A 27,734-nucleotide genomic window follows, 5' to 3' on the forward strand; every position below is an offset into this window, starting at 1 on the left:
AGTGTGTGACAAAAAAAATATGAATAAAATAACAACGAGAAAAAAAAAACAATTTCATTCATTAATTTCTGGTATTGTTCTTTGTTTTTCTTTTCCTTTCCCCTACTACGGTTTTCGATTACAATCTAATGTTGTGTTTTTTGTTGTTGTTGTGTGTGTGTGTTGTTGGTTTTTTTTTGTTTGTTTGAACCTAATTGAATGTGAACTCGAAAAGAGAAAGTTACACGAAAAGGAAATGACAATGTCGAATTTTTATGAGAATAGAATGAGAATCGATCGAAAAGTGCAGATCGATTTTCGGTTTTTATGCATGTGTCTGTCTGTCTGAGGTGGCAGCGTTAGAGAAACGGAACCATTTTCAATAGTATAATGGGCTACTAATACCCAAACCCTTTTATAAACCTGAATATTTATAGAATTAATCTCGATTTAACAATTCCAACGAGAAAAGAGACACAGAAACGAAAATTATTAGCAATAAAATTCCAATATGCATTCGCATAGCAACTAATGGATTTTTGGTCTCCCTAATCTTTCTTTTGTTTTGCTTTGAAGAAAGAAAAATTAACAACATCAATTAACAACGGTAGAGTGATTATAAAGGATATACAATGTAGATTTGATTCATTTTCGTTTGCCTTTTCTTTGTATTGTTTGTGGCTTTGTTCGCTGTCCATAATGTAATCATCAGGATCTGGACACAAAACCAAAATCAAATTAGATGAATGATGAGTTTATACAGAAAAAAAAACAACAAATGTTCGAAGCATGAGCTTGATGATCGGGGAGGAGAGGGTCAAGGGTATATATATATAGGATTAGCAAAATTAATACACATTGGTGTCATCATCAGTACCGATATTCGATGAATTGAGTCAATAAATGATGGTGGTGAGGGCCTTAGACGCAATCGGCAACTGATCCAGAGTTACACTGCATGCTTTAAGCGCCAATGAATCCATACACTTCCAGCACACGAATCTCAAAATCGCCCGATTTGCACAACGGTGGATTATTGAATGTAGTACAACTGTCAGTTTTTCCATATCGCATATTTTCATCCATCCAAATGGCTTGGCTACCGCTGCAAAATAAGAAGAAAGATGCGGAAAATGTGAAAATTTTGAGAATAAATTTTGTAATAAACAACAAAAAAACAACAAAAAATCGACGGAATAAAGAAGAACGAAAATCAAAAAAGTTGTCATCCAAATGCTTACCCGCCACCAATTGTGATCATTGAAGCATCAGCAGCCATAAAGAGTTCAGAACCGTGTCCCAGGTTCTTGTCACTGTCAATGCCAACCCAAGGGTATTTCGCACGGTCCGGATACAGCGAGAACAAGAATGTTTCGCCAGTGCCGAAATAAGCTTGCCGGTGTCCATTGTCGTCCTTTAGATTTCGTTCAAACCAACGCGTCGAACAATACGCTCCGAATACCTATATGCGTCAATGGTAATCATTTAATTATTCAATTCAAACAATCGATCTGAACCAATTGGATCCGAATAAACAATGTATAATTGAAATTTTAAAAATAGAAAATGCGAACCCGAAAATAGACAACAGAAAAAAAACTCACTTCATTGTTACAAGTTTTGATCATTAGCAGTGTCGGTTCATGTTGTTCCACTCGTACATAGAATGTTGTCAGCGAACAGCCATGCTCTTCTGTGGTGTACAGTAGCGTCGGTGTATACATTGTGATGCGTGCTGGCAGCCACGACCATAATGTAAATAGCTGGCAAAATGGACACGAAACAAAAAAAAGGTAAAGCAATCAAATATTTTTGGACAATGGGGCAACGGTGTTGATTGTGTTGTTTTTTTCCTACATCTAATTCTCGATTGATCGAGTTTTGCTTTCATTCAATGTTTAAGTTTTATTTTCTATTATGATGAATAGTGCAAATGGTGTATCGAGCAAAACAAAACTTTTATTGGTTAAATGGATATAGGCTGAACGAAAACACAGAGACAAAGAGAGACAATAACACAACGAAATGAATAGTAAGAGGCGCCGATTGCATTAAATAAATAGGCCGAACAAATGGTTGGGATGCCGAATTAGAATATACTTATCACTACGTAATTTTGTAGATGGTTTTTGTTTTAAATTTTTGGTTAAATTTTAATATTGAGTAGACGAACACATGGGACAAAAAACAGTTTGCTACAAACGATGACAGTCATATTGTGTCGGAAAACATAATCAAAACATGCTTTAATTGGTCACACAATACAAATTGTCATTGTTTCTTTTATTTTTGAAAAACAAAATGCAAAAAGACAATCACAATAACAAAATTAAAAACAAAACATTTGTTAGTTGTTTCGCTAAGGAATGGTGTGTGCAGTGTTGTCGTTAGGTGTGCGTGCAGGCGAGTGGTTTGTTTTTTTTTATCGGTTTGTCTGTTTCTGTATTGTTTATGTTTTTGTTTAAAATTGGTTTTGTTGTGTTGTGTTTTGTGTGTAAGTGTGTGCGTGTGTATGGGTATTTGTATGTTGTGGTATTTTTGCGTGGTCTTTCTGGTATTTTAGTGCTAAAACGTACATAAAATCGACTGATTTCAATTGAATGAATGCTTTTTATGCAAACAATCAGCCGTTCAGAATTGTGTACAAAGGGCTGTGTAAAATTGAAAATGTTGCGAATGAGGAAGAATATTTGTTGAGGTATCAATAGAACCATTTGTAGTGAAACAAACGGTGTCTGTGAATAAGATTTAATGTTACGGATTTAAAATGCATTGAAGGTCAAGGTGACTGGCTTGGTATGATTCCGGTTGGAATGCAAGAAGAACTTGCAGAAAGGTGAAGTGTGTGTGTGTGAGAGAGAGAGAGAGAGAGAAGGAGAGACAGAGAGAGTGAAAGTGACAGAGAAGGTGTATAGAGTGTAATTGTGTGTTAAGATATTTAAAATGGTTTTGGTGTGGTGTATACTGAACGTGTTGCTGTGTGTGGATAATTTTGCTGTGTCTGTAGATTGAGTGCCGTGGGATTTCAATAATAAAACAGAATATTTATGGTATTTGTGGTATAGAATCAAATCAACAACCAAAACAAATACAGAACAAAAAACGAAAACAATTCAATGAACAGAAGTTAAATTTAGCAAAATGTCTAGTAATAAATAAAGTCAACAAAATACAATATACTGAACATGGATTGATTGTATGTGTGAGGGGAGAACAGTTACAAGAACAGTTTTGAGAGGGTGGTGTGGTGTCTGGGAGGTTTATAAAAGTACACTAGTTTTGTGTGTATTTTTTGGTGTGGAGCAAATAGGCAGTTTTTATTTTGGGCATCGTCATTAAAGTGCGCACTCATTCGTTACTTACATCATCTTGACCAAGCACTTGGCTATTGATTCTTTGTATTGGATATACACCCATTGAAAGCACACGCATGTCGGGTGAATGTGCTCCCTTTTTATATCATTTTTTTATGTGTGTGTGTGTGTGTTTGTTCAAATTGATATTTTTGCATTTCAGAGTTATGTACGTTTTTAAATTTTCGTTTGGAGAATCAGTCCGAAGGTATAATGTGACATTTTGGTTTGGTTTTGTGGATGATGATTTGAAATGGGGGAATTGTTTCCACACAAAACAAGTGTGTTGATCGTAACAAAAACAGTGTTTTTTTTTCGATTCGTATGTTTTACAGATTTTGTTTCGGTATAATAAAAACATTTTGGTCCGGCAGCAGTAAAAGAAGAAGAAAAAATCATTTAGTTAAATTCCGAAAAAGCAAAACTTCCTTCTTCGTAAATCGTCTTCGTAATTGGGGAGTAAGGAGGCAAAAATAAAAGTTCTTCTTAACAAAACACGCGGCAATTTGGAATTTCGATATATCAACAGAAAGAAAAGTAAAAAAAAATCTATGGATTAACCGGTTTCTCTTCAAAAAGAGCCACAAAAAACGGAGGCGTTTCTCAGCAAATAGATATAGTTTGATAGCGTTTAGTTGCATTTTGAACAACAAAACAAACACGAAAATTATTTAAAAAAAAAACATGTCGGGAGCGATTATTTGTATGTGTGCGTTTTTTCTCAAAAATCGAAAGGGTTTACGTTTTTGGTTTTTTTTATAAATATTTTGCAGAGCGAGATAGAGAGAGAGAAAAAAGTTGTTTTTTTAGTTATTAAGGTAAAAGTCAGTGTTGTTTTGAGGGGGTTAGTCAATGAACCGTGATCGCATACTCACTTCTCTAATACTTAATGTGTGTGATATCATTTGTATATTTACTTGTGATTGACTCTGAAAAGAAGAGAGAAACAAACGCGTTAAAAATGATTGTTACATAAGGAACAAAAAACAAGTTTTTATCAACAAATGACTAAAGCCTTTTCAAAGGATTTTTTTTCTTTTTGACCAAATGAAATCAATCGATTCTTTTAAAAACAAGATTGACATTAACAGCAAAAAAAAAAATCTCTGTTCTCAATTTGAATGAAAAGTAATGAAAGACATACCGTTGGTAAATTATCACTAGAACGTGAATGAACTAAACCTTTTGAGCCGCTAAGAATAGTTTTACTTCTCAGCACCATTTCAGTCTTGATGAACACCCTCGAAATATATGTTGAGCTGCAATCGAAATGAAAGCAAACGGAAATTCAATTAAATCTTATCACATCCTATCACATTCACGTTAGTTTGAATGTAAGAATATACACACACACACACTTACCTCAAAGCTCTTATATTGAAGGCTGTTCGTAGCAATTTACCCGGTGACACTGGCAATTTACGGCAAAACATCGGTAGTGCCATTTCAATGTCATTGGATTTTTCATCGCTAGCTTTCCAATTGGCACCGGTTTTCAAATTGTTCAACTTAATGTTGTCATTCGCTTTTGCTATTGTCGTTGTGGTCGATGAAGATGTCGATGATGTGGCCGCCGTATTAATGGCGCCATCACCCATGGACGCAGCCGCCGATGTTACGTTCGGTATATGCTTTTGGTATAAAATCAATATAGCCAATGAAATCCGGTAGAAAACCTTGATGCCTTCATGGAAAAAACAATCCATCACACGAACTAAATGGGGAAACGGAAGACCAGTCAGCACCCACCACGTCCAATTCATGAAAACACGTTCCGATTTTTGACCAGGATATAGCCTCTGTAAGTGAGCTACAGCTGATTTCTGTTTTGGGATAAGAAAAACCGAATTCAAAGCAAATTAGAACGAAAAATAGAGTAAAAAAAAAGTTCAAATGAGAAAAGTTCAATAATTCAATTTGAAAAGTTATGAGCGAAGAAGAAAGTTTGTCCGTTTGATCAAAGGCACTTACAGCATGCTTTTTGGCTATTTGCATCACAGTTTTCCAAGTTACTTCATACAATAATTTCGTTTGTGTAATGAACACCTTCTCTTTGGCGGCCACTAAGTTGGCTAAACAGTGATAGCATTCCTCCTCTGAAATGAAATAGAAAGAAAAACGGAAATTTGGCAAACGCTTCAATTTTGAATGGAAAGCTCAAAAGTTGGCGAACCAATCGATGTGGCCCGATTACACTTACCAGACATAAAATGTAGTAGGATAGCTGCAATGGGATAAATTGTTGGACTATAGGTGATATCTGGGCAAACGTATGCTAATACACTAACAACACGATCAGCAACTGCTCGCCCTTTTCGCGTCAAATAATATGGCAGGCAATGCGTTGGGTCAACGAACGGCGGCAACATTATTGGCTTATCGGGTAATTCTGTCGTTCCAAATACCTGTAACAACAACAACATTCACATGGTTTACATAAAAGATCAAGTTTACTGCATGAGAGTCACGTGGTGCAATAAAAAAAGATTGATAAAACTTTGCCGGTTGTGTATTTGTATAAGATTTTTCATCAAAAAGTTGAAAATTGATTTAAAAGTTTCCGCTTTGTTCCTTCGTTCAATACGTGGGAAGGAGAGAAAGAAATGCGAAGCAATGAATTGATTGGACTCAGACTTAAAATTTATGCGATACAAGTGAACATTTTCTTCCACACAATTTGCTCTAGCTCAAAAGCAATCAAGAGTAAGCTGGAACGAAGTCATGAAATCACAATTTTTATGGGTGTTGATTTCGCCAAGATATGGCAGGAATTCAAAATATTTCAACTTGTAAAAGCAATGAAACAACTTTGAAAAAAGAACCGAAATCTGTTCCAGACGAATCGAAAATTTTGCTTCAAATTCGTATATTTTTGACGTATCTGACGCACGTGTGTTCTTGTGTGCGTGAAAAGTCAATGAAACTTGCTCAATCAATGAAATATTAATTTCCCTTTGCCATTAAAATAAACCGAAACAATCACTCACCTGATTAACCATGTCCCAGTAGTAGCCTTCCAGCATGCTTTTTCCCACTTGGTGTTGGCTGCATATCGCGGGCCACAGTTGCGCACGTATCGTTGAATTGATTGGCCACGCATTATCACGTATTAACAGCTTCACCTCTCGCTTTTTGCCTTGACTGAGCAGCGCTTGCACATCTTCGAATGTTTTCAACGGTGGTTTTTTCTCTAAACACAGAAACATAAACAATTTGATTCGGTTAGTCTCATGAAGTGTTTCACATACTTTTCTATATCAGAAATTGCGAAGGAGTCGCTAGTTCTGAATAAATAGTTTAGAAGAATCAAAAATTGTGTGCATTTATTTACCAGATGTTGGCGATGGATCGGGTAGTTGAATTTGCGATCGATCAACGTGTGGCGAAAAACCTTCATAAATGTCTGATTCTTCGTCGATACCGCTCAACTTATCTGCGTTGATCGTATCTCCGTTTAATGGCATATTCAATTTGTATCTTCCACCAATTTTTCGTCTGCGTTTGGTCGCAATTTTGGCTTGCTTTTGTTATATTATCGTTTCACCAGGAAAAAAAATTTATGATGGTATAATCTAAACCGAATGTGTGTCGTGTTGTAGTAGTTGTCTATCTCTATCTCTTTCGTTGTGTTTCTGTAACTAACCGCAACATAAATTACGGCAATCTCGAATAATACACGATTTTATTGTCGCTATCAATTAGCGTGTTGCAATTGAATCGGAGCTGATGTTCACTCATATACCCTAGATTGCGGTATATATAAATGTATGAATGCTGTTACGAACGGATGAATAAATTGTTCGCTATCCAAAATTAACAAACTCCTGGCGAATAGTCTCCGGCGTTCACACAGAAAAAAAAAATCAATCCAATCACGTTCCAAAGAAATGAAATGCTTCAAGCGATTGACACTTTTTATTGCTGCTTCTGCTGCTGCTGCCTCGTTCTCTTTCTCTAAATCCGTGATCGTTGAAACGTGTTATTGGTTTATTTGAACTGAAGCACTTCTTTTTTTTCCCGCAAAAATAAATGTATTTACTTTGTTTATTATGGACTAGTCTCAATCAATTCACAGTTCGAGTTAGCATTTAGTTATGTTTGGTTTGATTTTATTCGATATATATATTTTTTTTTTTGCGAGCATTTATTTTGTGCGTTGAATTTGCGTGTTTTTTTTTTCTTTCTCTTGGTCGCCCAGCGTATGACTTCTCAACGAAGATGACGAAATTGAGAGTTGATTTCGAAATTTGTATTGACCGAACGATTGAATCAATGGATGTGTTTGCTTGTGAATTCTCTAATGTTAAGATTATCGCATCGACAAGAATGACTGAAGAATCACTTTAAAAAGACTAGATCACGGTTGTGTATTTGTTTTTACTTTGCTTTGTTTTGTTTTGCGAGACTTTTCGTTTCACTTTGCTACCTTTTTTTCTCTCTGGAAATGTTACCGTTATTGTTGCGCGCCTTTTTCGCTCTATTTACTTTGCTCGCAACTTTTTCCTCTGCTATTAGTTCGCAACGATTCGCAATGATTATGCAAAAGATAGATTGAACAACAAAAAAAAACACCTATTCACGTTTTGAATTTGTCGAAATTATTCAATTTATGTTTTGCTTAGTCACATTGCAAAATTTGTTCACACGTTTTTTTTTTCTCGTTTTCTTCAAATTGTTGAAACACATAAGCGCACGCGTTAGTAGACCAGCAACCTTCCATGAAATGTGATTCCAATGTGTTACTGTTGCGGCCTTTGTCAGCTTCACTATCACTGGAATAACTCAGTTATTCGCAGGCTATTTTCTTCTTGTCGTTTCGTATTTCTTTTGGATACACTGTCTTTTTCTGTTGTCAGCGTCGTAGTTGATCGTTGCTCTTGTTGTTTTTGAATGTGTGCTATCCAGGCACATACAGTCTACATATTTACTCGAATTGATGATAGCGCTCATAAGACAATTTTCTCGTTGGTCCAATGCAATTATCGCGATTCCATAGTGTGTTCTGAAATAAGCCAAGAATGAAAAGAAGAAAAAAAAACGTTTAATAACAAATTAAACCGAAACGGATCGATTTCACATGGATCAAGTCCAAGTGTACGTGTATTTAGATTGGCAGCACACACACACACAGCATTCGCATATATGACATATGTTGAACATGTGACTAAAGGGTAATTTACGTTTCAACTGTTGCTCGATGATTGAAAAATTGCATAAAATTTTGTGCGACTGTCACACATTTTTTTGTGGTGTGTAACGATATAATAATTAGCACCATGATTGGAATGATTTGAGTCGACTTTTTGTCTTAATGGTTACGGCCGTTCGTTTTTTTTTTCATCTTCTTTTATCGTACACACAATTTATTTTATGTGTGAGATGTTTTTTTTTTCTCTCGTGCGCAAAACATTTCATGAAAATAAATTATTCATTGAGGCCAGATTTAAGTGAACAACCATGTCATAAGAACACGTGAATCGTTAACGCAAATTGCGTGTGTTCTAAAGGTGTTGTTGGCCGACATTTTTTGTCACTATTCTCTCTCTCTCTCTCTCTCTCTCTCTCTCTCTCTCTCTCTCTCTCTCTCTCTCTCTCTTTTCATTGGATATGCTCTTTTTTGTATCCGTTAATTCAATTTCGTCAATTGGTTACATGGAAAAAATGAAGGAGGTGATTTGGTCCCGTGGTATGTAATTGGAGTACTTTTCTGAAACGCAAATCACGTGAAACGTTGGAAACGTTGTAACTTGACACACGCACGCACACAAACAGAAATTTATACTCAATGAACTCGGCGAACATGGACATTTGTAAAATCAATCAATTATTTTATGGCTTTTGCACTTGTCGAGATTGAACACCCCATGAAATCCAATCGGAATCGCTAGAGAGAATTGGCGTTCGCATATTCGTTTTCAGTGATTTGTTCTCGGTGCGTACGCGCTCTTGTGCCCGTACCGCACAGATTCTGGTTTCTGCTTCGATGACGAAAACAATTATTATGCTATCGGTCAATAGCTTGTGGCTTTAACACACTGCCAGTGTGAAAAGTGTCCAGTTTATAAATATACACTCACGCTCACGCTCGCATTCTCGCCTCTCTGATTTCAAATTGAGCGCAGCATCAATCTAGGGCTATCTGTTGCGTTTCCTCATCATTTTTTTCTCCACGTTATTTTCAAAGTTTAATATTGATTTTATTCTGGCTTTTTTTCTGATTCTTCTGCTCTATTTCGCTTCATTTCCCGTCCACTGTTCGTGCCAAATTGCCATTTGAGACGTACGAACGAACGTCATTCTCAAATTGGATAATCAAAATTCTATTGGCACATTGTGCATCATTAAAAAATACTGCTCACTCTCGCCCGCGTCGTTGTCTCTGTCTCTCGAGACAGGTCACAGAGACAGAGAGACATTGGCGGCTAAGAAGTTAGGGTCGGGGTTTTTGACTTTCCAACTTGATATCATTTTAAATGTGCAAACAACCGAAGCAATTGTACACTTGATATATTCACTTTTGCGTCGCTCGCACAATTCTTTTAAATCAACGACGAAAAAACAAAATCACTTTCTCTCACTCTCTCATTCGGTCACATGGTTTGCGTAGCCGATGCAAGTGAATTGTACATTTGTAAACATGCGATAATTGTTTTCAACCCCGGTGGTGGTGTGAGCTATTCGGTTTATTCTGGAAATTTCTCGTCTTTAGCTGTGAACCCGGCTCTGCACTCGCTCAATATATATGCTTGGACAAATATACTTGAGATTAATGCGAATTAAATGGTTTGTGTGCAAAGTCTGCGCTTCGATTCAAATCAATGCTAGCTCTCATTGCACGCGCACACACACACACACACGCGCATACTCACTCTCAGCTGTGCGGGTGTGTGATTGTTTGTTTGTTTGTTTCGTTTCGTGTCGTGCGATCGGATAGTTTTACTAAGTCATTGGTAGCGAAGAAAGAAGAAAAAGAGCTGAAGAAAAAATATAAGCTAAAGTCGCAATTCCATAAAACGGAAGCACTTAATTATGGGCTCGTCCACGCATCCACATGATTTCACCGAATTATCGCTTCAACAACACAGTTTAAGTGTCTAAATTACTTAACGGCCCCCGAGAACCGGCACTTATTCATTTATGTTAGACACTCTCGGATTAGAATCGCAGCATTCGGACAAACATTTCTATGGCTATCACATACACACACACACACTACTCGCTGAGCAAATACTTCAGTAAACAGTAAAATTCATTTGCGGCAATTGTGCCGATCTTGTTTGTGTTGATTGACAATTCCGAAGACGAATGGAAGCACTTAATCCACTACAGTGCGACTGTCGCTCGGACGTGCGCTCATTGTCGAACCTATTTCGGTAAATTGCGGCGCAACAATGATAAAATATTGTTTCTAGCCGAAAGCTTTTTTCTTTCGAACTTTGCAGTTGGTTTAGTAGCCGAAAAAAAAAACATTCCATCGTAGGCAAACATTTAACCCAATCGGTAACCTTAGGCACCTTAGGCACGGCAAACTGTCATACGGCCGGCACAAACACACAAATCGAACATAATAATTTAATTGAAATAAATCCAAGACCAAACATGGTAATTGGCTTTTTGAGGTGGACGCGCGAGCGCATTCACAACAAACGAACAAAGAATTTTTGCGAGAACAAGAACGAGAGAGAAGAAACGAAATAGTTTGAAATGAAATAAAATAAAATTTAATATACATGCATTGATAGATGTATGTATGGTTGTGAATGTCGGTGATTTAGATTAATAACATGAGCCACTGAGCGTTTCTCACGTACACAACGAAATTGCATCAATCGACCCACCGTTCGGCAACGAACGAACATCGAATAAAGAAAAAGAAACAGAAGAAAAAAAACATACTGACAACAACATTCTTGCTGTGCGAAAAATTATTGGCAATGACGTTCATTGGCAGCGCAATGACAGCGGCAGCGATAGCGACGACGACAGCGACGGTGGCTACGAGCGAGAAATCAAAACAATTGATGGCACTAGCGAAAGCGAGATCGAGCCCGAAACCAAACAGAAAGATCTTTTTCAAACAGCAAACGGAACGATCGAATCAAAACTATACATATAAACAGCCCATATTAAAAATGCTGAACATATTGTTACGTACGCAACGTTTATAAATAATTTTTTTCCCTCTCGTTTTTGTTTTGTTTTTGATTTGGTTGCTGCTGTTGCTGTTATTGTTGTTTTCATTGGGCAACAGCAGTTGAGCTCAGCGAGCGAACGAACGAGACTCGATGTGTATATACATGTGCACACATTATGGGCATAGATGGTGATCGTGCTGTATGGTCAATGTTTATAAAGAATAGAAAACGGCACCTAATATCAGTGCCGCACACGTTCGGCAAATAGCAAACAATTTTATAAATACATTTAATTTACGAACGAAACCAATAAGCAAGCGAGCGAGCGAGCAAGCAAATAAACAATGTGATTCGAAACGAAGGAGAGCGTGCGAGCTTGCGCTCAATGGCTGCGACCAGAAAACGCAGTGCGGCGAAGAAAAAAATTGATATAAATATATTCGCAAAAACTTTTATTGATGACCTGATATCGCTGTGGTCAGTTGGCGAACGCTGAGAGAATGGTGCGAGAGAAAGAGAAATTCGCAAGCACAACGAACGATGATCGTCAATGATGATGAATATTTGTAGAAAAAATAAAATGACATATAAACACATACATATCGCGCACACGGAGAGCGCGCACTAATCAAATCAGCACCGATTAACCGAAATGAAGAATAAGTTGCGGTAAAAGAGGGTAAATACATTATTGCTGCTCATTTGGTCGCACACAAAAAATGAAATTCCCATTTATCCTAATCAGCATATACGTGGGCGCAATAAAAATAAATACATTCATAACAGTGTTCTGTTCTGTATCGTTTTCAATTCCTTCATTTCGCGAATTTTGTTATTGGGTCGGGGTCTGTCATGAAAGCATTTAAATCGATTCAATCTATGGCGAATAGAGTTTATTCTTAAACAGAGCAATTGAATTTTGGTTTTTGCACCATGGGCCGATTTTTGTGTGTATGAAATTCACGTTTTCTCATCGCTTCTCTCAACACATCTCCGGCATCAATGCTTCGTCATTTATTTAATAGGCAAGATTAAGACTAATACACGTCTATATGATTTATCAATTTACTTTCAATTTCCTGAATGTGAGTTTCTTTTTTGTTATTTCGACTCAGAATGTATAATTTTTTTATGACGCACATTCAACTCTTGGGGCCTGCAAAAATGCGGCTATTTTCTGTTTGACGACGACGACGACGACGATGTTGGCGAACAGCGAGAGGAAAAAACAGAGTAAATTACAAGCGCAATTTAATGCTGTCACATTTAATCGCTTCCAATATTTACGGACGATTTATTTGTCATTAAACACTTCGACTGCACACTATGCTTGGATTTCAATTGTGGTGTGGAGTTCATGCGAACTTCGTCGCTTTCAGTTCAACCACTCAGCGCGAAATCAACATAAATTTAAATATAATTAGACGATATTGAAAGACACCTGCATCAATGTTGTTGTGCAATTTCTTTTTCTGTTGCGAATTTGAAAACCGATTGTAAACGGTTTGAATTCAAAACGGCGTTATAAACTATGTTAATGAGACACAATCGGTTGATTGATGTATCGATATAATTCCGAATAGAATTTATGCTCTTGTTATTCCGTTCTCACATACTCCAATCGCTTGCCTGAGGCAGTGCAAGAGTGATATTGAGTAGAAAATAGCGAAAAACTCAAGAATAAATAGAAAAAGAGATACGAATTGTTGCTACAGATTCGAGCCGAAGGCCTTCACAGCAATTGAACACAAATGAAGGGAATCCCGAATAGAAGCGGAAAAAAATGAAAACAATATCAACAGTGTGAAAGAGAATCGCGCCAGAAAAGAAAAATTAACGGTGCACACCGATATGCCATGAATTGTTCATTCGTGTATTCGACTAGCATCGGCAAAATGAATAGCCACGTTCTCGTATCACTCGATGTGTGTGCATAATTTCAGCAGATAATTTGCCATTATAGCTGGCCGAAAAACGCTCGAATGCTGAATATTATTTTCGTGTTGAGTTTATTTTAAAATTGGAATTATCTTGCCAATAAAATATACACAAACCATCTCTCTGTCTCACTCAAGCAACCGGTGCCGATCAGTTGTTCTCGTCGCATTCGCTGAGCTGCTTCTTCGACGAAATGACCGAACGGATGAAATGAGGCAGAATTCTTTCAAATGACAACACAACTACGGTCAACAGGAAATATCGGTCGAAACGAAGCAAGAAAAAATTGAGCGATGAGAAGGAAAATTTGTTTGTTCGATGAAAGAAACAAGCTCGCTGCGAATTAAAATACACACACAGCGTGTGACAGAGCGAAAGGGAAGATACATGTATACAAAACAAGTCCAACAAGTGTATAGGAAAATTTATTTTTAGAAGAAAAAAAATGTTTTCATCGTGATGAAGTGAATACACTTTTTGAGATCAGGCTTTTCTCTCTCTCTCTCTCTCTCTCTCTCGCAGATGAATTTATTCAACAGTGGCACACAAAAGCAAACACGCTTTTCATGATAGTCATGTGCTACAACACACAATCATCAACAGCAGTAGCTCACCGCTTGATTACCACGAAGTATCACTGTGTGTGTGTTTTTTTTCCCCAAATTTCCCGAAAGCAGCCGCAATTTGCGTCAAGGCAAAAGAAATGCAAAACGAAGATTTATTACCGAAATGGTTTCAAAAATGCTGCTGCATGTGCTTCATCATCGTCTTTTTTTGGCAGAACAACAAAAAATTATGATGAAAATTTTCATCTCATTTGCGTTGATGAGCTGATGAACTGCGCCGGGGCAGCACAATAAGCATTCATTCGAGAAAAAAAAGAGGATCAAACGAATGTCATTGAAGCAATAACATTCAAAATTGCAAATGATTGGATAATAGACCTTCATATTTTTTCTTGTGCGCACAGATTCGTTGTGTGGTTCTTTTTATTCAGTCGGTTGCCCTCTTAATCAATCGCATTCAACTCTGTCATTGGCTTTCTAGAACACGCATAAAGTGCTGCTCATCACATACAACGCTGAACATTTATAGCTTTATAGCCGATTCCGATTTCACGCAAAGAACCATTTACCAATAGACGTACGAAAATGACGTGTGTCAATAAGAATAATGACGATGAATAGCGATGAAGGAAGAAAAAAAAACTGACGTTCTTATCACGTTCACGGTTTCAAAGCGGCACATTGTATACACTCGCACACAAGTGTTTGTGTATTTGTGCTGAGACTCTTGAACGCGAACAAAACACAGTTTTGATAAAAATAGAAAATGAAAAGACATGCATTTTCTCGTTTTATTGTTTTTCTTTCTGTACAGTTTTCAAGTTGCTTGATGGTTTATTTACTCACTCACATGTGATCAGACGGGTAATTAATTTGATTTTTTTTCCTGTGATTTTCGTCAGACGCGAAAATATTGATAACTACTTCGAACACACTGGTGTTTTGATTAGTAAGTACTGTTTAAGCAATAACCACCACTGTCACACGTAACGGCACTGTGATTACTTGTTTCAAATATGTGATTATAGTGTTATATATTCTTTAGATTAAAACAAAAACAACAAAAAAACGAGGCACAAATTGTTGGCTTCAGCACAAAACAATATCATTTATGCAATATAGAAAATTGACGGAATTTTATGAAAAGACTGAACCAGAAAGAAGAGCAAAAAAAATGTTTATTCGAAATGAGCTCATAGCCGATAATTTTCATATAAATGCGTAATAGTTCGAGATAGAGGGAGAGGGAGAGGCAGAGAGTTCAAAGCAGCACAATATTTGAAGCGAAAATTTCAGTTCGCCGGCGCCATTTTCAAGAGTATCAGCTCTAATTTTATTACGAGATTCGATCGCAATTCAAGCGCACCACACAAATTGAGTTTGAACATGTTCATCATTGCTTTCCACTTAAACAAATTTAACTCTTCTATAATTTTATTAATTAATTTATTAGCCAAGCAGTTGTTGATATAGCGATATTTGCTGACGAAACCAATATCGTTCGGTTCAACACGAGCTTTCTACCCAAAATAAATGCATTTTGTGGTCAGCAACTTGCAGTTTAGTGCCATCATCGATCAAAAGCGAAAAGTTCGCTTCATTTTTGTTGTTGTTCGTTGTTCACTGAGCTCGATACAATTTTATCGTTAAACATTTTTTCCCTGATAAAATTGCATATAGTAAAGTGTGCCTTTGGACGGGGCCAATAAATGCGAATGAAAAATTGCCAGTCAGGTGCATATTGTTAGTGCATACATCAAATATGTATATGGAAATATACCAAACACTCTCTTGATGTCGATAGCAATAGTGGATGGCACGAGCGAGCGTCAGCCCAAGCAAATAACTTCAACGATAAGATATACATACAACAATATTATGTGTACGTTTGCTTATGGATTTTGAGCTTTATCAAACAACATTTCCACTTCCATATTTACAACTAGTGTGTATCATGTTAAGTAATTTTTCGTGTCAAATCAAAAAACAAACAAAAATTTGGCAATGAGATTTGGCGAACTCTGTCGTATTGTTTCTTTTTTCTTCCGAAAACCGAAGCGACAAGAAGGAACAGCGACTACCATATTCAAAATGCATGTCAATTTGTGCGGAGCACGTACAAATAATTGAGATGCTAATCGAATTGAGACATAGTCGTTGTTGTTGTCACTGCCACTGTTGAAGCTGCGTAAACGAACATGCGAACGAATGGGCTGTGCCGAGAATCAGTTCTACGACCGAATGGCAATTTTCTAACGACTCATAAGCACGACAAATCATATGAAAAACAAGGCACAAGTGACAGTAAAACGCATAATCATATATTTAGCGTTTTTAGTGTGTAGGCGCGTATATGTGACAACAATACCGATAAAAATGGGTTGGCGCACACCAAACAGCCCATTCGGGGCAGAAAAAAACAACGACACGAACAAACGATGAGGAAAATTCTTGACACAACGGTTCGCTTGACTGGTGCACGATTGAAGAGAGGCAGAAAAAAGAAACAGAAACAACACAGAAATGGAAATATTTATTGAAGAGCCGAGCGCGGATTCTATTCGATGGAATGGTTTTGCGGGCGACAAGGAAAATCGATATGCGTCAACGATACTGGCTATAAAACAACAATCGCGATACGAGAATAAGCATGGAGCCGTTTTTCCGCTCTCCGTTCACTTCGCAACGCGACTCGGATGTGTGCATGGCTTTTTCAAGCTTTGCACTCACAGGAATTTCCACTGTGAATATTTGCGTGTTTTTTTTGTCTGTTCTTCTTTTTCGTATTGAGAATATTTCAGAATGAAAACATATTTACGAAAGAAAAATAGAGATAAATGTTTGAATCTGTTTTTCATCTCATCGGCCTTTTGTTTTCGACGAAATCTCAGCAAGTCAACGGTGTGAGTCAAATATTTTACCAGTTTATTTACGAAACATACCATACACATTCTGTCTCGCGTGTGTGTTTTTTCTGCCTTCATCAGAATCAAAATTCCAATAAATTTATTTGAAATACGGGAATGACATTAGGCGGCTTTTGAAAAACACTTGAAATCGAAAACACGCTTCGAATGCACAATACTGCCGTCGAGGTGTATTTTGTTGTTTTTTTTCTTCTTTAAAAAAAATGAGATCATAGTCACAGCACGTGCAATGCGTTTTTATGAGGTGGAAAATGTTGATGACATGTCATACGGTGTATGACTCATACTCCAATCGATCATCAATCAATATTAAATGAAAGCCACATTCAAATTTCGAGCTTTTTTCGAGTGGTTCACTTGTCAAGCCACTCGCTCGCACGCACTCTACGTCTGTCGATTTCATTTGCTTCCGTTTTTACTGAGCTATGTCAATTAAGCCTGCTAATGGTCACTATAAATTATTTATGTAAATTAAATTTGAATGCAGCCGTCATGGTCGTTGTCGGTGTCGCACGCTGCGAGAACCTTATATGTCGCGTGTCTTTTTGATTTCAGTTCAGCGAACTACAGAAATGTTAATCATTCCAATTAGTTTTTGTATGCAATTTTTCTGTCTCTCTCTCTTTCTCTCTCTCTTCTGCCCCTGTGTGTGTGTTTCGTTCAGTTTGCACATTTCATAATCGACGGCCGTTTACGGTTTCGGTTGTAATTCCAATTGACATTACCAAAATCGACTGCTTTTTTGTAGGTAGTCTACGGTATGTGGTTCATATTGCGGAAGTTGCAGTGTATTTGTATGCATCTCAATTCATGAGATGATATCCTAGGTTTTGGAAGGCGAGCTTCTTACAATGCGTACATAAAACACATGAAAACAACGACGTTTCAGTGTTTATTACAAATGCTTGAACTGCTTTGATGTTGGCCTTAAAACGTAACGTCGCTTTTTTTAGAACTCACATGAAAAGTCACTTCTACATATTGGTTGTCGTTTGTGTGTTACACACTCACATACACATACACACGCGCGTCATTTGCCGAAACCATCTGATTTATCCACCACGAGTGAATGAGAAAAAAGGAAAAACCAACAGCAACAACTACAGCTCACTTGTAATGTAAACGAAAGCAATAAAAATGTAAATAAATGTGCTGAAAATTTGGGTAAAAATCACGATGTGCACACACAACCGATTTTTTTCGTAGCGACGACAAACTACAAAAAAAAATCTGATTATTTTTTTTTCTGTTTTAAACAGCCTTCAAAAACAGCGATGAAAAAATGTGTATTTTTTTCTTGTTCATTTGTCATATCTTTGCTTATTAAGTTTTCATTTTTGCGAGCGAAAAAGTGTTCGCGTAGTTCATCTCTTTTGTTGTTGTTGTCCACAATACACTATAAATTAAATGCACCTTTCGCGTTTTTTTTTTTCTTTTCAAATTTAATCGTTTGGTTTGTGCTTTAGTCATTGAATTTTTTCAAGTTATTCGTTTTTTGTTGTTGTTGTATTTTCGCTAAATCACGGGTCGTTTTTTTTACTTACTCATCGAACAGTGCAAAACGGGATTCTCATGAAATAAAGTTGACTAACATCACAAATGACTTGACGGTATTTCTAATTCTCGTTTTTTTTCCTCTATCGCTATTTTCACAATGTGTGTACGAATACAAATCCGTATAAAAATCCGATTTGTATATGAATGGTAGAAAAAATAAACTGTTAGTGGCGAAATCCAAAAGGAATTTCTCGTTGTTGTGTGCTTTTTTCTCTTATTTTTACTACTGTTGTCTGATGAGAAGAAAAAGGTACACTACCACTTCCAATGTGTGCGCGCAAACTTATGAGAGCACATTCAATGTTTGATTGCGATTTTGTTCATCAAATAATCGTACATTGTGTTGCTCTCTCTCTCTCTCGCACTCTCTGTGTTCGCATGGCTGTGTGTACTGTACACACGGAGTAAGCGAGCGAGCGACAGCGAGAGACAGAGAGCAAAAGAGAGTCGTGTTAGTCGGTGTGCTGGTGAATTTTTATGTTTGCTTGTCGACAACCAAGAACCACTGGGACACAGAGGCTTTGCTCTCTCGCAATTTTATTTACACACAACACTGCGAACGCGCAAAAACAGTTCACACAACGGAATACACACGACGGAATGAAAAGCATTGAGAAGGATAGAGACAAAGAAAAAGAAGAAGAAGAAGAGGAGCGAGCGAGCGAACGAAAAAAAAAATTGGAATCGAAGCCCATGTAATACACACAGTACAAAGCAGTACACATATCGCCTTTGCTGTGCCCGTCCACAATATAGTTATTATTGCGTGTGCGCGTATCGCACACTCTCACTGCTCGTCTTTCACGCGTTGCCTTGCAATTGTTGTTGTTGTCGTTTTGGCTGCTGACTTTTTTTTCTTCTTCCATGTAATTCATATATTTCTCATATATTGTTGACTGTTTTTTTTTTTTGCTGTTCGGTTGAAACCGCTTCGGTCGTTTGAACCGTTTGTTTGGTAATCGTGTGAAAATGACAAGAACTAAAATGAAGAAAAAAATGATTGTGGTCCACAATCAGTTACATCGTACTACAAGAAGAAAACAGCAGCAGCCAGCAATTGAACCGAGTCGGCCACACCGAGCAATGAGAGAAGAATAGCAAAAAAAAACACACTGAGTGATTTCGAAAATCGCGAATCAAACGACTAATAATAAAGAGAGCACGAAAAATAATAAACACCGATATGCCTATATTTTCATGTAGTCGGTGTGATTTTTAGTATCGATGTATATGCAAACATATTCATATGTGCTGTTTAAAGTATAGAATAACAACAGCGAACGAAGCGAGCGATTGAAGAAAAAAAAATGTGATCCGCACTGCTTGCTTATCTCATGTACTGTCTCTTGCCTCACATACAATATACACACAATCTTCTCATACACCCATCTATGAAATGGTTCGCGCTCGTTCTTTCGTTCCTTGCACCATACGAATCGGTCATAAACAATTTTTACACATGCAATTCGTACACAGTTTTTCTGTGTAAACTCGTCGATAGAGCGAGTGAGAACGCAAGGAAAAAAAATTGAAAAACGAAAGAAGCAGCAACAACAGAAGTAACAACAACAATACAACGAACAGGCACAGAGTAGAAGAAGAAGAGAAGAAAAAAAATTAGTGCTCGCGAGAGCTGCGTGTATTTTCGCTTTGTTCGCTCTTCACTCGGTTGCGGGTACGTGGTGGGTCGTGGGTCTCTATCTCATTCACATTTTTATCAATATTGTGTCGATTTTTGCACTCGCATTGATACTCAATTTCTACTCACTGCAAAAATTCAGTCAAGTTTTCTTTGAGCCGCAGGCAGTCGCCGCCGCCGCGTAAGCCGTATTCGATAGCAGCATCGGCAGGCCACGAAACGGGTGGAAGAGTTCGGTTCGGAATATTGCCGTACATCAAAAGACATTTCAATATATCATATGTCATGAGCAGATTCTTTGTTGATGTTGTCAAAGACAAATAAAGCAAAATTTACATGCAGATAAATGAAAACAAGAAATCTCAGCACAACATCCGAACAAAAATCGAAAGAGAGAGAAAGAAAAAATGATATTGCTGTATATACACACATATACTTTTCTTCTTGATATTTTTTCATCTCTTTGCCGTATTTTTTTCTTCTTTTCAATCTACTTCTTTTTGCTTCGCTTCTTTTCATTCTTTTTTTTCTCCTATATGTTTTGCGCATTGTCTTTCGCTTGTCTGTTCATTGTTGACGACTTTCATTTATGACTATTTTCGTTGTTTTGTGGTAATTATTTTTAAACATTCCGCGTTTTTCTCAGAGCGGAGCAGAAAAATGCAGGATCTTCTTCAGTCAGCAGCGAAACGAACGAGCGAACGAAAAATCAACATTGTGAATTCTTTAATCATTTTTCATGTATGAAATTCGATGTGTGTGTGCGCTGATGCGGATTTGTTTATTTCATGCATATATGTATATCGTTGGTGCGCTAATGACAGTCAGTATCGAGGTAACCGTAACAAAATCACTTCGGATCAAATGAAAAATAGGAAAAAAAACTGATTCATCCACCAATTAGTGTTTCATCGATTGTAACAACAAGACATGCATGTGATGTCTGTCGCATCATACCAAAAATGATTTTGTTTTTCGTCGTCACATCATGCGAACCAACCCTTGTTCGTCGCGCGAAAGTATCGCTTATTAAACACCAATGAAAAATATTTCGGTTTCACCAACTAAAAACTAACCACAATCGCCTTCATTATTTTTTCTCTGTTTCGTTTCTCTTTCTTTTCTTTTCGTTTCATTTCGTACGAACACACACACACACACACACACACTTCCACTTGATGCAATGCAAAAAAGTAAAGAAAAAATAATTATGGAAAAAAAGTTATTAAATATTCGATTTACCCAATATATAAAACAATTTATCGCAAACACAATTCAATTTGATCTTCGTTTTCTTTTATTTCTCTTTCTTTTCACACTTAAAAACGGGCAATCAGAGAAGAAACAAGGAGAAATGACGAAAAAAAATGAGAATTATACACTTTTATGACATTTTGTCTCGAGCCGCGTAAATCAACTGATTCTTTTTCGCCTGGTAATATTTTTTTTGCTTCACTTCTATTCGTATTGCGTATCTCGATTGGCGAGTTTCAGCATATAAAATGCTGTTCTAATAACAAAATTCACGTTATGCTCACACCGAATTGACGGAAGAAAACAAAAATTGTGATTTTTTTATATTTTCATATGATTCCAATGTAGTTTTACTTCTTCTTCTTCTCACACTCTGTCGTTTGATCTGTTTACGGTTTTTCGATGAAGAAGTTTCGCTGTTTACTACTTTATACACTTCACTTCAGCTCTATACTGAATAATTTGGCTCTTGAGGCAATAGTTAACGTGTGTGATTTCATGGTTCGATGGTATTGATTCAATACGACACATGCGCATGTATTGGTGTGTGTGTGTGTGTGTGTGTGCGTGTGCCATATAATACAAGCGTATCACAATACATTTGACGGTGTATCGGACGATGATGTATGGTCGTCATCGTCGTAGTTTTTCTCTTTTTCTTCATTAACAGTGTACGGCTCAAAGTGAGTACGTGAACGTCAAACTGAAGTACTAGATGTGCACAACTTGTGTGTATGACTCGATTAAGTGTATATGTATTGAGGTATGGCAGTAGCATGACAAGTGAGCTGATAGTGTGTGCGTTGTGTCACGATGAATTGCGTTGAAATTCCCATAGCTGCTTGTATTTAACAGTGATATTGATATAAATGTTACAGCAAAGGCAAAAGCAACAACAACCGCGTGTGACAACGTTTTCCATCCGATTCGATATTCAAGTAGGCTCGCTTTCAAACACGCATTTTCATTGGTCGATTTTCATCATCGCGTTTCGAACATTTTGATAAACACAACAAGAACAGATATGACACAAATTCCGATACACTTGCTTGACGGCTATGGCAAAGGTATTCTGTGTATGGAACGGAGTTTAGTTCCATTGAGGTGATCTCTGTATTGGTCTTTCCATATTCGATATACGGGTAGGATATATTGAGAGTTTACCAATCGAAAATCAATCCAATTGATAATAGTAAATATTTACATTTCACGAGAGTCTCAGTAAAGTTAATTGAGATTCATCCAACAGATTGGATACAAAATGATTTTTTTTTTCATTTCTATTCACCGACAAAAAGATTTGGTGCTCTCTGTATGGTTTAATTCCTTTTAGCCTATGGTTTATCGAATGGACAATGGAAAATGTTTACATTTCACAGTTGACACAATGAAATTTTGGAACAGACTCTCAATTCAAGAGGAATACCGAAATAATTCGTTCATTCTATAACGAAACGACTGAATTCGTTCGCGCCGTCTCTTTCGTGTCAACTGACGAGTGCGCAATATAATCGGACCGCACCGTAAATGGCATGCGTTTGTCTCTTTTGTGATTGTTCAGTGCTGAACGAAAAAAGCCGGCACGGAAGCGTCAAAAGTCGCATCAACTGCTATTCGAAATGTGTGTTCGAACGAGACAAACCGATGTAACGAAGAGTCTACAAACAAATCGTGCGTCTAATTTGTTGTTGCTGTTGCTATATTTATTGTTATTGGCTCTCGTCCGCTTCGTTTTGGGTAGATAAAGAAAAGAAATGTCTAGCGCTAACTGAGCTGGCTCCAGTTATTTTCTATAGAATTCGTTCAAGTCAGTCTGTCATTCCGTTTGCTTGTGTACTGTTGTCGTAACACACTGTGATTATATTTCTTTTTAAATTTTGAAATAGTTTTCACACAAATCCATTGTTAATAAATATGAACAAAATCAATTGATTTACTCACTAAATCTATGAGCAAATATTTATTCCAATTCGATTGTAAATTTCAAAAAAATGATACGTAATTTAAGTGCATTTGTTTTATCGATAGTGTTAGTTGTTGGTAAGTTTCATTGGATATCAACGAATTAGGCATAAAAACGATGATAATAATTTATTCACAAAAACCAAGAACAATGTTTGTGAGTCTATCGAAATTTATCCATTGACTTGCGAGAGTTCAGTGCAATAGAATAAAGTGGAAAAAATCGTGTTCGAAATACCGACACATAAAGAGAGAGAGAGAGAGAGAAAGAGACACATCATCAAATAAAGTTCGTTGTTACGGTCACATTACGTTCAAAATAGCTGCCCACTTGAAACACAGATTTGTCGGTGATAACCTCAGTCACTGAAAGTCAAAACGACTTTTGATACGGACACAAAATGTTACATCCCGATTTGTTGATGTACGTGATACACTAATACACTTCTGAGAATGGCGTCGAAATTGCTGAGCTCATTGAAATTATAATAATCCGGCGGTTTTTTTTTCTTACATTTTGCACGCGTTTCAAGATTTCAACGGAGTTATTCCATATATTTCTTCACATATTCGCTTGTTTTCATTTTTATTCAAGTTATTTCCTCATATTTATCAATATTTTTTCGAATTTTCTATATTTTTCAACATTTTACCAGTGACTGATAGGAAACATTTCGTTTTAACGTCAATTTTTCATTTAACTCACACTATAAGCTTTTGCAAAATTCTTGTGATATTTCAAATCAGTTCGATAAAATAATAAAATTCGACTCGTTCACCTTTTTTCTTATATAAAACTATGGGATAATCTGCTGTTTTTTTTCATTTTAAACGTGCTGTTTGAACATTTTTTCCTCTTCTCAAACGTAACTAATTTCAATCTTCGAACACTTGATTCAAAAAGTTGAAGAATGAAAAATCCAGCAAAATCACAACTAACGACAGCGCAAACATGTTTGTTCAAAGTCCTTTGAGACTGATTACACTTCACAAACTAAAGACAGATTTCGAAAACAAAATCGTTTTATAATTCATGGCAACTGTATTTTGGTGGAAACAAGTAGGGAGTTACATGTTTTGCGATAAAGAGTAATGAATTTTTGTTTATTTTTGTTGTGAATTAAGTTTTCAAGATTTTTGATTCTTGCTTTACAATATTTCAAATGAAACATAACCGATTATAAAATCGGTAATTATCGTTTTAAAATACAGAATTCTGTGATAAAACTGCTTATTAATTCTGTTTTTTTTAATTCTTCTCAGCTGGTGCACATCAGAATGTATTTCCGGAGGGTGACCAATACTCATATGAGTTCTCAAATAATGTGTTCATAAAAGATTTCAAAAATGGCAGACCGGTGGCTTATCGTCTGGTTGGAACTGTTCATGTGGCGAACATTTTGACTGTAGACGATGAAAAACTGTTGAAATTTACATTGGATTCGCCGCAATTGAATGTTCGACCACATGGATCTGATTCACAAACGGAATTCAACTATCACAAGTCGCCGTTGGACAATTACAAAAACAATGATTTTTATGCCGTTTGGAATTTGGGAAACATCAGCGACATTTACTATGATGCGAAAGAGAATGCCGCTTTGACGAATGTCAAGAAGTCAATTGTGAGTCTCTTTCAGTACAAAACGAGCGAAGGTGTTTACACGGAAAATCGAGCATCAGGACGATGTGAAGTGAGCTACAAAGATACGGCTCATACTGCGATTCGACGGCTTAAACAAAACTGCGTACTCGAAACAAAAACACCACGCATCGTTCGTCCAGAGCAACCGTTGCAAGCCAGCGCCCAAAACTATCGAAGCACTGACTATAAATTTTTTCCGGATGGATCCATTGAGAAAATTGAGAGCCGCGACTATTTTCACATTGCTTTAGAAGCAAATCGTGAGATTGGAGGAAGCATTGACTCATTGGTTGTACTTCGGACCGATGGACACTTGACCAAAGTTAGCAGGGCTGATAGTAAAACACCCAAAGAATTTTTGTCACAGTTGAAAAACTATAAAGGTGAAACACTCGAAACGAGCCCACAAATTCTTGATGAGCCACTCAACTCAAATTTGAAGAAGGCAATCAAAGAATACGAAGACGCATTGGCTACCTCGAACATTGGTACGGTTCAATCAGCAAAGGCATTCCTCAATATTTTGCCAATAGCTCGGATTGCGAAGACGGAAGAGATTGTCCCATTGCTTAAGGCGAAGAAATTGCAAGAAATCAAGGTATTTTCAATGAAATTGATAAATTTTCATATTAAACCAAAGGCTATTACATGCATTATTTTAAGAAATTGGTAGAGCTGCCCATTTTCAAGAAAATTTAAGTAAAACTGCCCATTTTTGAGTTTTGAGCTGCCCGTTTGGGATTTGGAACTGCCCAAATGGGCAAGAGCTGCCCATTAAAATAATGCATGGGCTATTATAACGTTGAAATAACAATTTCTTCGTTTTTCGCATTTTCAGCCTCAAATTCTGGACATTCTGGGAGCAGCCAGCACTGTAGACGCACATGAAGCCGTTAAAAAAGCCATCAACTTCCACTACGATGCTGAAGTTGACAATGTCGAACGATATTTACAGGCATTGGCTGTCGGTGTTCGACCAAGTCCTGCGATAATTCTTGACTTATTGAAAATTGTTGACGACGAATCGATTGTGGAAAAAGTCAAAACCACAATCATTCACACGCTTGGCTCGACGGCAAGACGATTTGCTCAGTCACCAAATCAAAACTACTTCAGTGATGTTGTTGTCAAAGTGCAAAATTACTTTAATGATTCGATCGCCGGCTGCACTGCTGCACCGTGTTTTGTGCAATATTTGAATGGCATCAACAATTTGCAATCGATCCACTTCATTGAGCAACTCTTTGAATATGTGAATGACACCGACCGATCGATTTCTGTTGCAGCAATGAAAGCACTTGGCAGTTTCCCAGCTTCTGTTTGGAATCAAAAGCATATTCAACGTTTTGAAGATATATTTTACCAAGTGGAAAACACTTTCGATTCCAGCGTTCGAACACTCGCATTGGATATTGTGTTGAATTCGAAACTCACAGAAGAACAATTGAAAAAACTGCTGTCACATTTGAAGACGACCGACCGTGCATTCGAAGTGAAGAAATACTTATTGGAAATGGTTCGAATGTTCAGTGCTGAGAATGATGACATCAATGAGAAAGCTCAACGAATCATTAAGAGTGACAGTGAATTGAATAATTATCATATCATCGGCCAAAAGGGACTGACAACTGCATTGTCGCGAAAGTATTCGGTTCGATCACCATTCAATGCAACTCTCATCAGCATTCAAGAGATTTTTGGTGGAATTCTGAAACGAGGCGGCGTCGACCTGACCATCGATTCACCGAAAAGCAGTTACAGCTATTTTACGGTATGGAATAGGTTTTGAATCGATTCGCCTAATCATTTTTTGTTACTTTTATTGAATTTGACTGAGCTAATTCTGTTCCGTTTTCACAGTTGGGACTATATTCAGGTGGATTGACGTCATTTGTTAGCAATTCCAATGACGAAAACGAAGAAGTTTCCGACGAAGCTGCCAACGCTGGTATGGAAATCACCGTTCAAGGATCGTATCTGCGGCCATTGCAATTTTTCAGTGGACAAGGAGAGCTGATGGGTCATGTATGGAGTGGAACCGCATCGGAACCAACTCCTGCCTACCTCGCAAACACAGTGCTACATGATCATCATGAATCGTTGCAACTACAAAACGGAGCCACCGTTCAAATTGATATTGAGAGCGCAATGTCAATCGATTTGAATGGCGCCATCCAACTTAGTCTGTGGGGGAGAAACGCACAGATTCAGGTCAATAAAAAGTAAGAAATTGAATATTTTTAAAGGAATATTTTCAAGAAGTGGAAAACTAATTGGAATTTCATCACAATTTCAGTGTCGGTCTATACATTGCGGGTAAAATCTTAGTGAATGCTGGTTTCGTGACATTGGATCTTCGTTTCAGTTTGGAAAAAGAACCGAAACTTAACCTCAACACCGACGTCGATTTCTCATCAGAAAATATTCTGTGCATGCAACTTAGTCAACCAGATGATGTTTTCAGGTGTGTGTGAATAATATTAAATTGAAAAATCATCAAAAACTATTTAAAAAATGTCTTTTTTTATTTTATTCGCAGATACGAAATGGAGAAAAACCAAATCATTCCCGAAATTCGGCATCATGTGAAGTCGATAAAGAAATTCAAATACAACATTGTTGGCATCACGCATTATTTGAACGAGAAAAACAATGAAATGTGCAATAAAATTTTCGCCGCATAAATAGATTTTATAACGATGAAATTAAACATTAGATCTGTCATTTGTGTTACTCGATAAAAATTGGAATTTAATAAAGAATACATAACGATCTGTTA

At 37.0% G+C, this 27,734-nt stretch overlaps 2 protein-coding genes across 12 annotated transcripts; one reads left to right on the top strand and one right to left on the bottom strand.

Moving 5' to 3' along the window:
• Positions 1–57: 57 nt before the first annotated feature.
• Positions 58–24,398, bottom strand: LOC129569527 (GTPase-activating protein skywalker). Of its 11 annotated transcripts, XM_055448401.1 has the most exons (13): positions 18,443–18,926; positions 14,822–14,948; positions 6,664–8,334; positions 6,320–6,522; positions 5,533–5,737; positions 5,304–5,428; positions 4,695–5,155; positions 4,477–4,591; positions 4,208–4,261; positions 3,343–3,429; positions 1,584–1,742; positions 1,221–1,441; positions 58–1,084 (listed from the first exon to the last, which is right to left on the bottom strand). In XM_055448401.1, exons 3-13 carry the CDS (start codon positions 6,794–6,796, stop codon positions 943–945), a joined length of 1,905 nt encoding a protein of 634 aa, XP_055304376.1. In that variant the 5' UTR covers positions 6,797–8,334; positions 14,822–14,948; positions 18,443–18,926; the 3' UTR covers positions 58–942. The 11 variants fall into 11 exon arrangements, with proteins under 11 accessions (XP_055304376.1, XP_055304377.1, XP_055304373.1 ...); XM_055448402.1 differs by lacking the exons at positions 14,822–14,948; positions 18,443–18,926 and adding an exon at positions 24,090–24,398; XM_055448398.1 differs by lacking the exons at positions 14,822–14,948; positions 18,443–18,926 and adding an exon at positions 21,337–21,840.
• Positions 22,142–27,734, top strand: LOC129569526 (microsomal triacylglycerol transfer protein). Its single transcript, XM_055448397.1, has 6 exons — positions 22,142–23,388; positions 24,574–25,553; positions 25,794–26,726; positions 26,816–27,177; positions 27,252–27,419; positions 27,495–27,734. The coding sequence occupies exons 1-6, from the start codon at positions 23,340–23,342 to the stop codon at positions 27,637–27,639; spliced, it is 2,637 nt and encodes an 878-aa protein (XP_055304372.1). The 5' UTR covers positions 22,142–23,339; the 3' UTR covers positions 27,640–27,734.

The sequence above is a fragment of the Sitodiplosis mosellana genome, unplaced genomic scaffold (genome assembly GCF_009176505.1).
Source record: "Sitodiplosis mosellana isolate CC-2019 unplaced genomic scaffold, AAFC_SMos_1.0 Smas_scaffold_38, whole genome shotgun sequence".
Taxonomy (NCBI): Eukaryota; Metazoa; Arthropoda; class Insecta; order Diptera; family Cecidomyiidae; genus Sitodiplosis; species Sitodiplosis mosellana.

Bases quoted from the DNA above. Each gene is read 5' to 3' on its own strand.
- LOC129569526 (XM_055448397.1), top strand. From the start codon at position 23,340: ATGATACGTAATTTAAGTGCATTTGTTTTATCGATAGTGTTAGTTGTT. The intron at 26,727-26,815 runs GTATGGAATAGG...CCGTTTTCACAG, and splicing joins GCAGTTACAGCTATTTTACG to TTGGGACTATATTCAGGTGG. The intron at 27,420-27,494 runs GTGTGTGTGAAT...TTTTATTCGCAG, and splicing joins CAACCAGATGATGTTTTCAG to ATACGAAATGGAGAAAAACC.
- LOC129569527 (XM_055448402.1), bottom strand. From the start codon at position 6,796: ATGCCATTAAACGGAGATACGATCAACGCAGATAAGTTGAGCGGTATC. The intron at 3,430-4,207 runs GTGAGTATGCGA...TGATATAAAAAG, and splicing joins ACACATTAAGTATTAGAGAA to GGAGCACATTCACCCGACAT. The intron at 1,743-3,342 runs GTAAGTAACGAA...CCATTTTGCCAG, and splicing joins AAGTGCTTGGTCAAGATGAT to CTATTTACATTATGGTCGTG.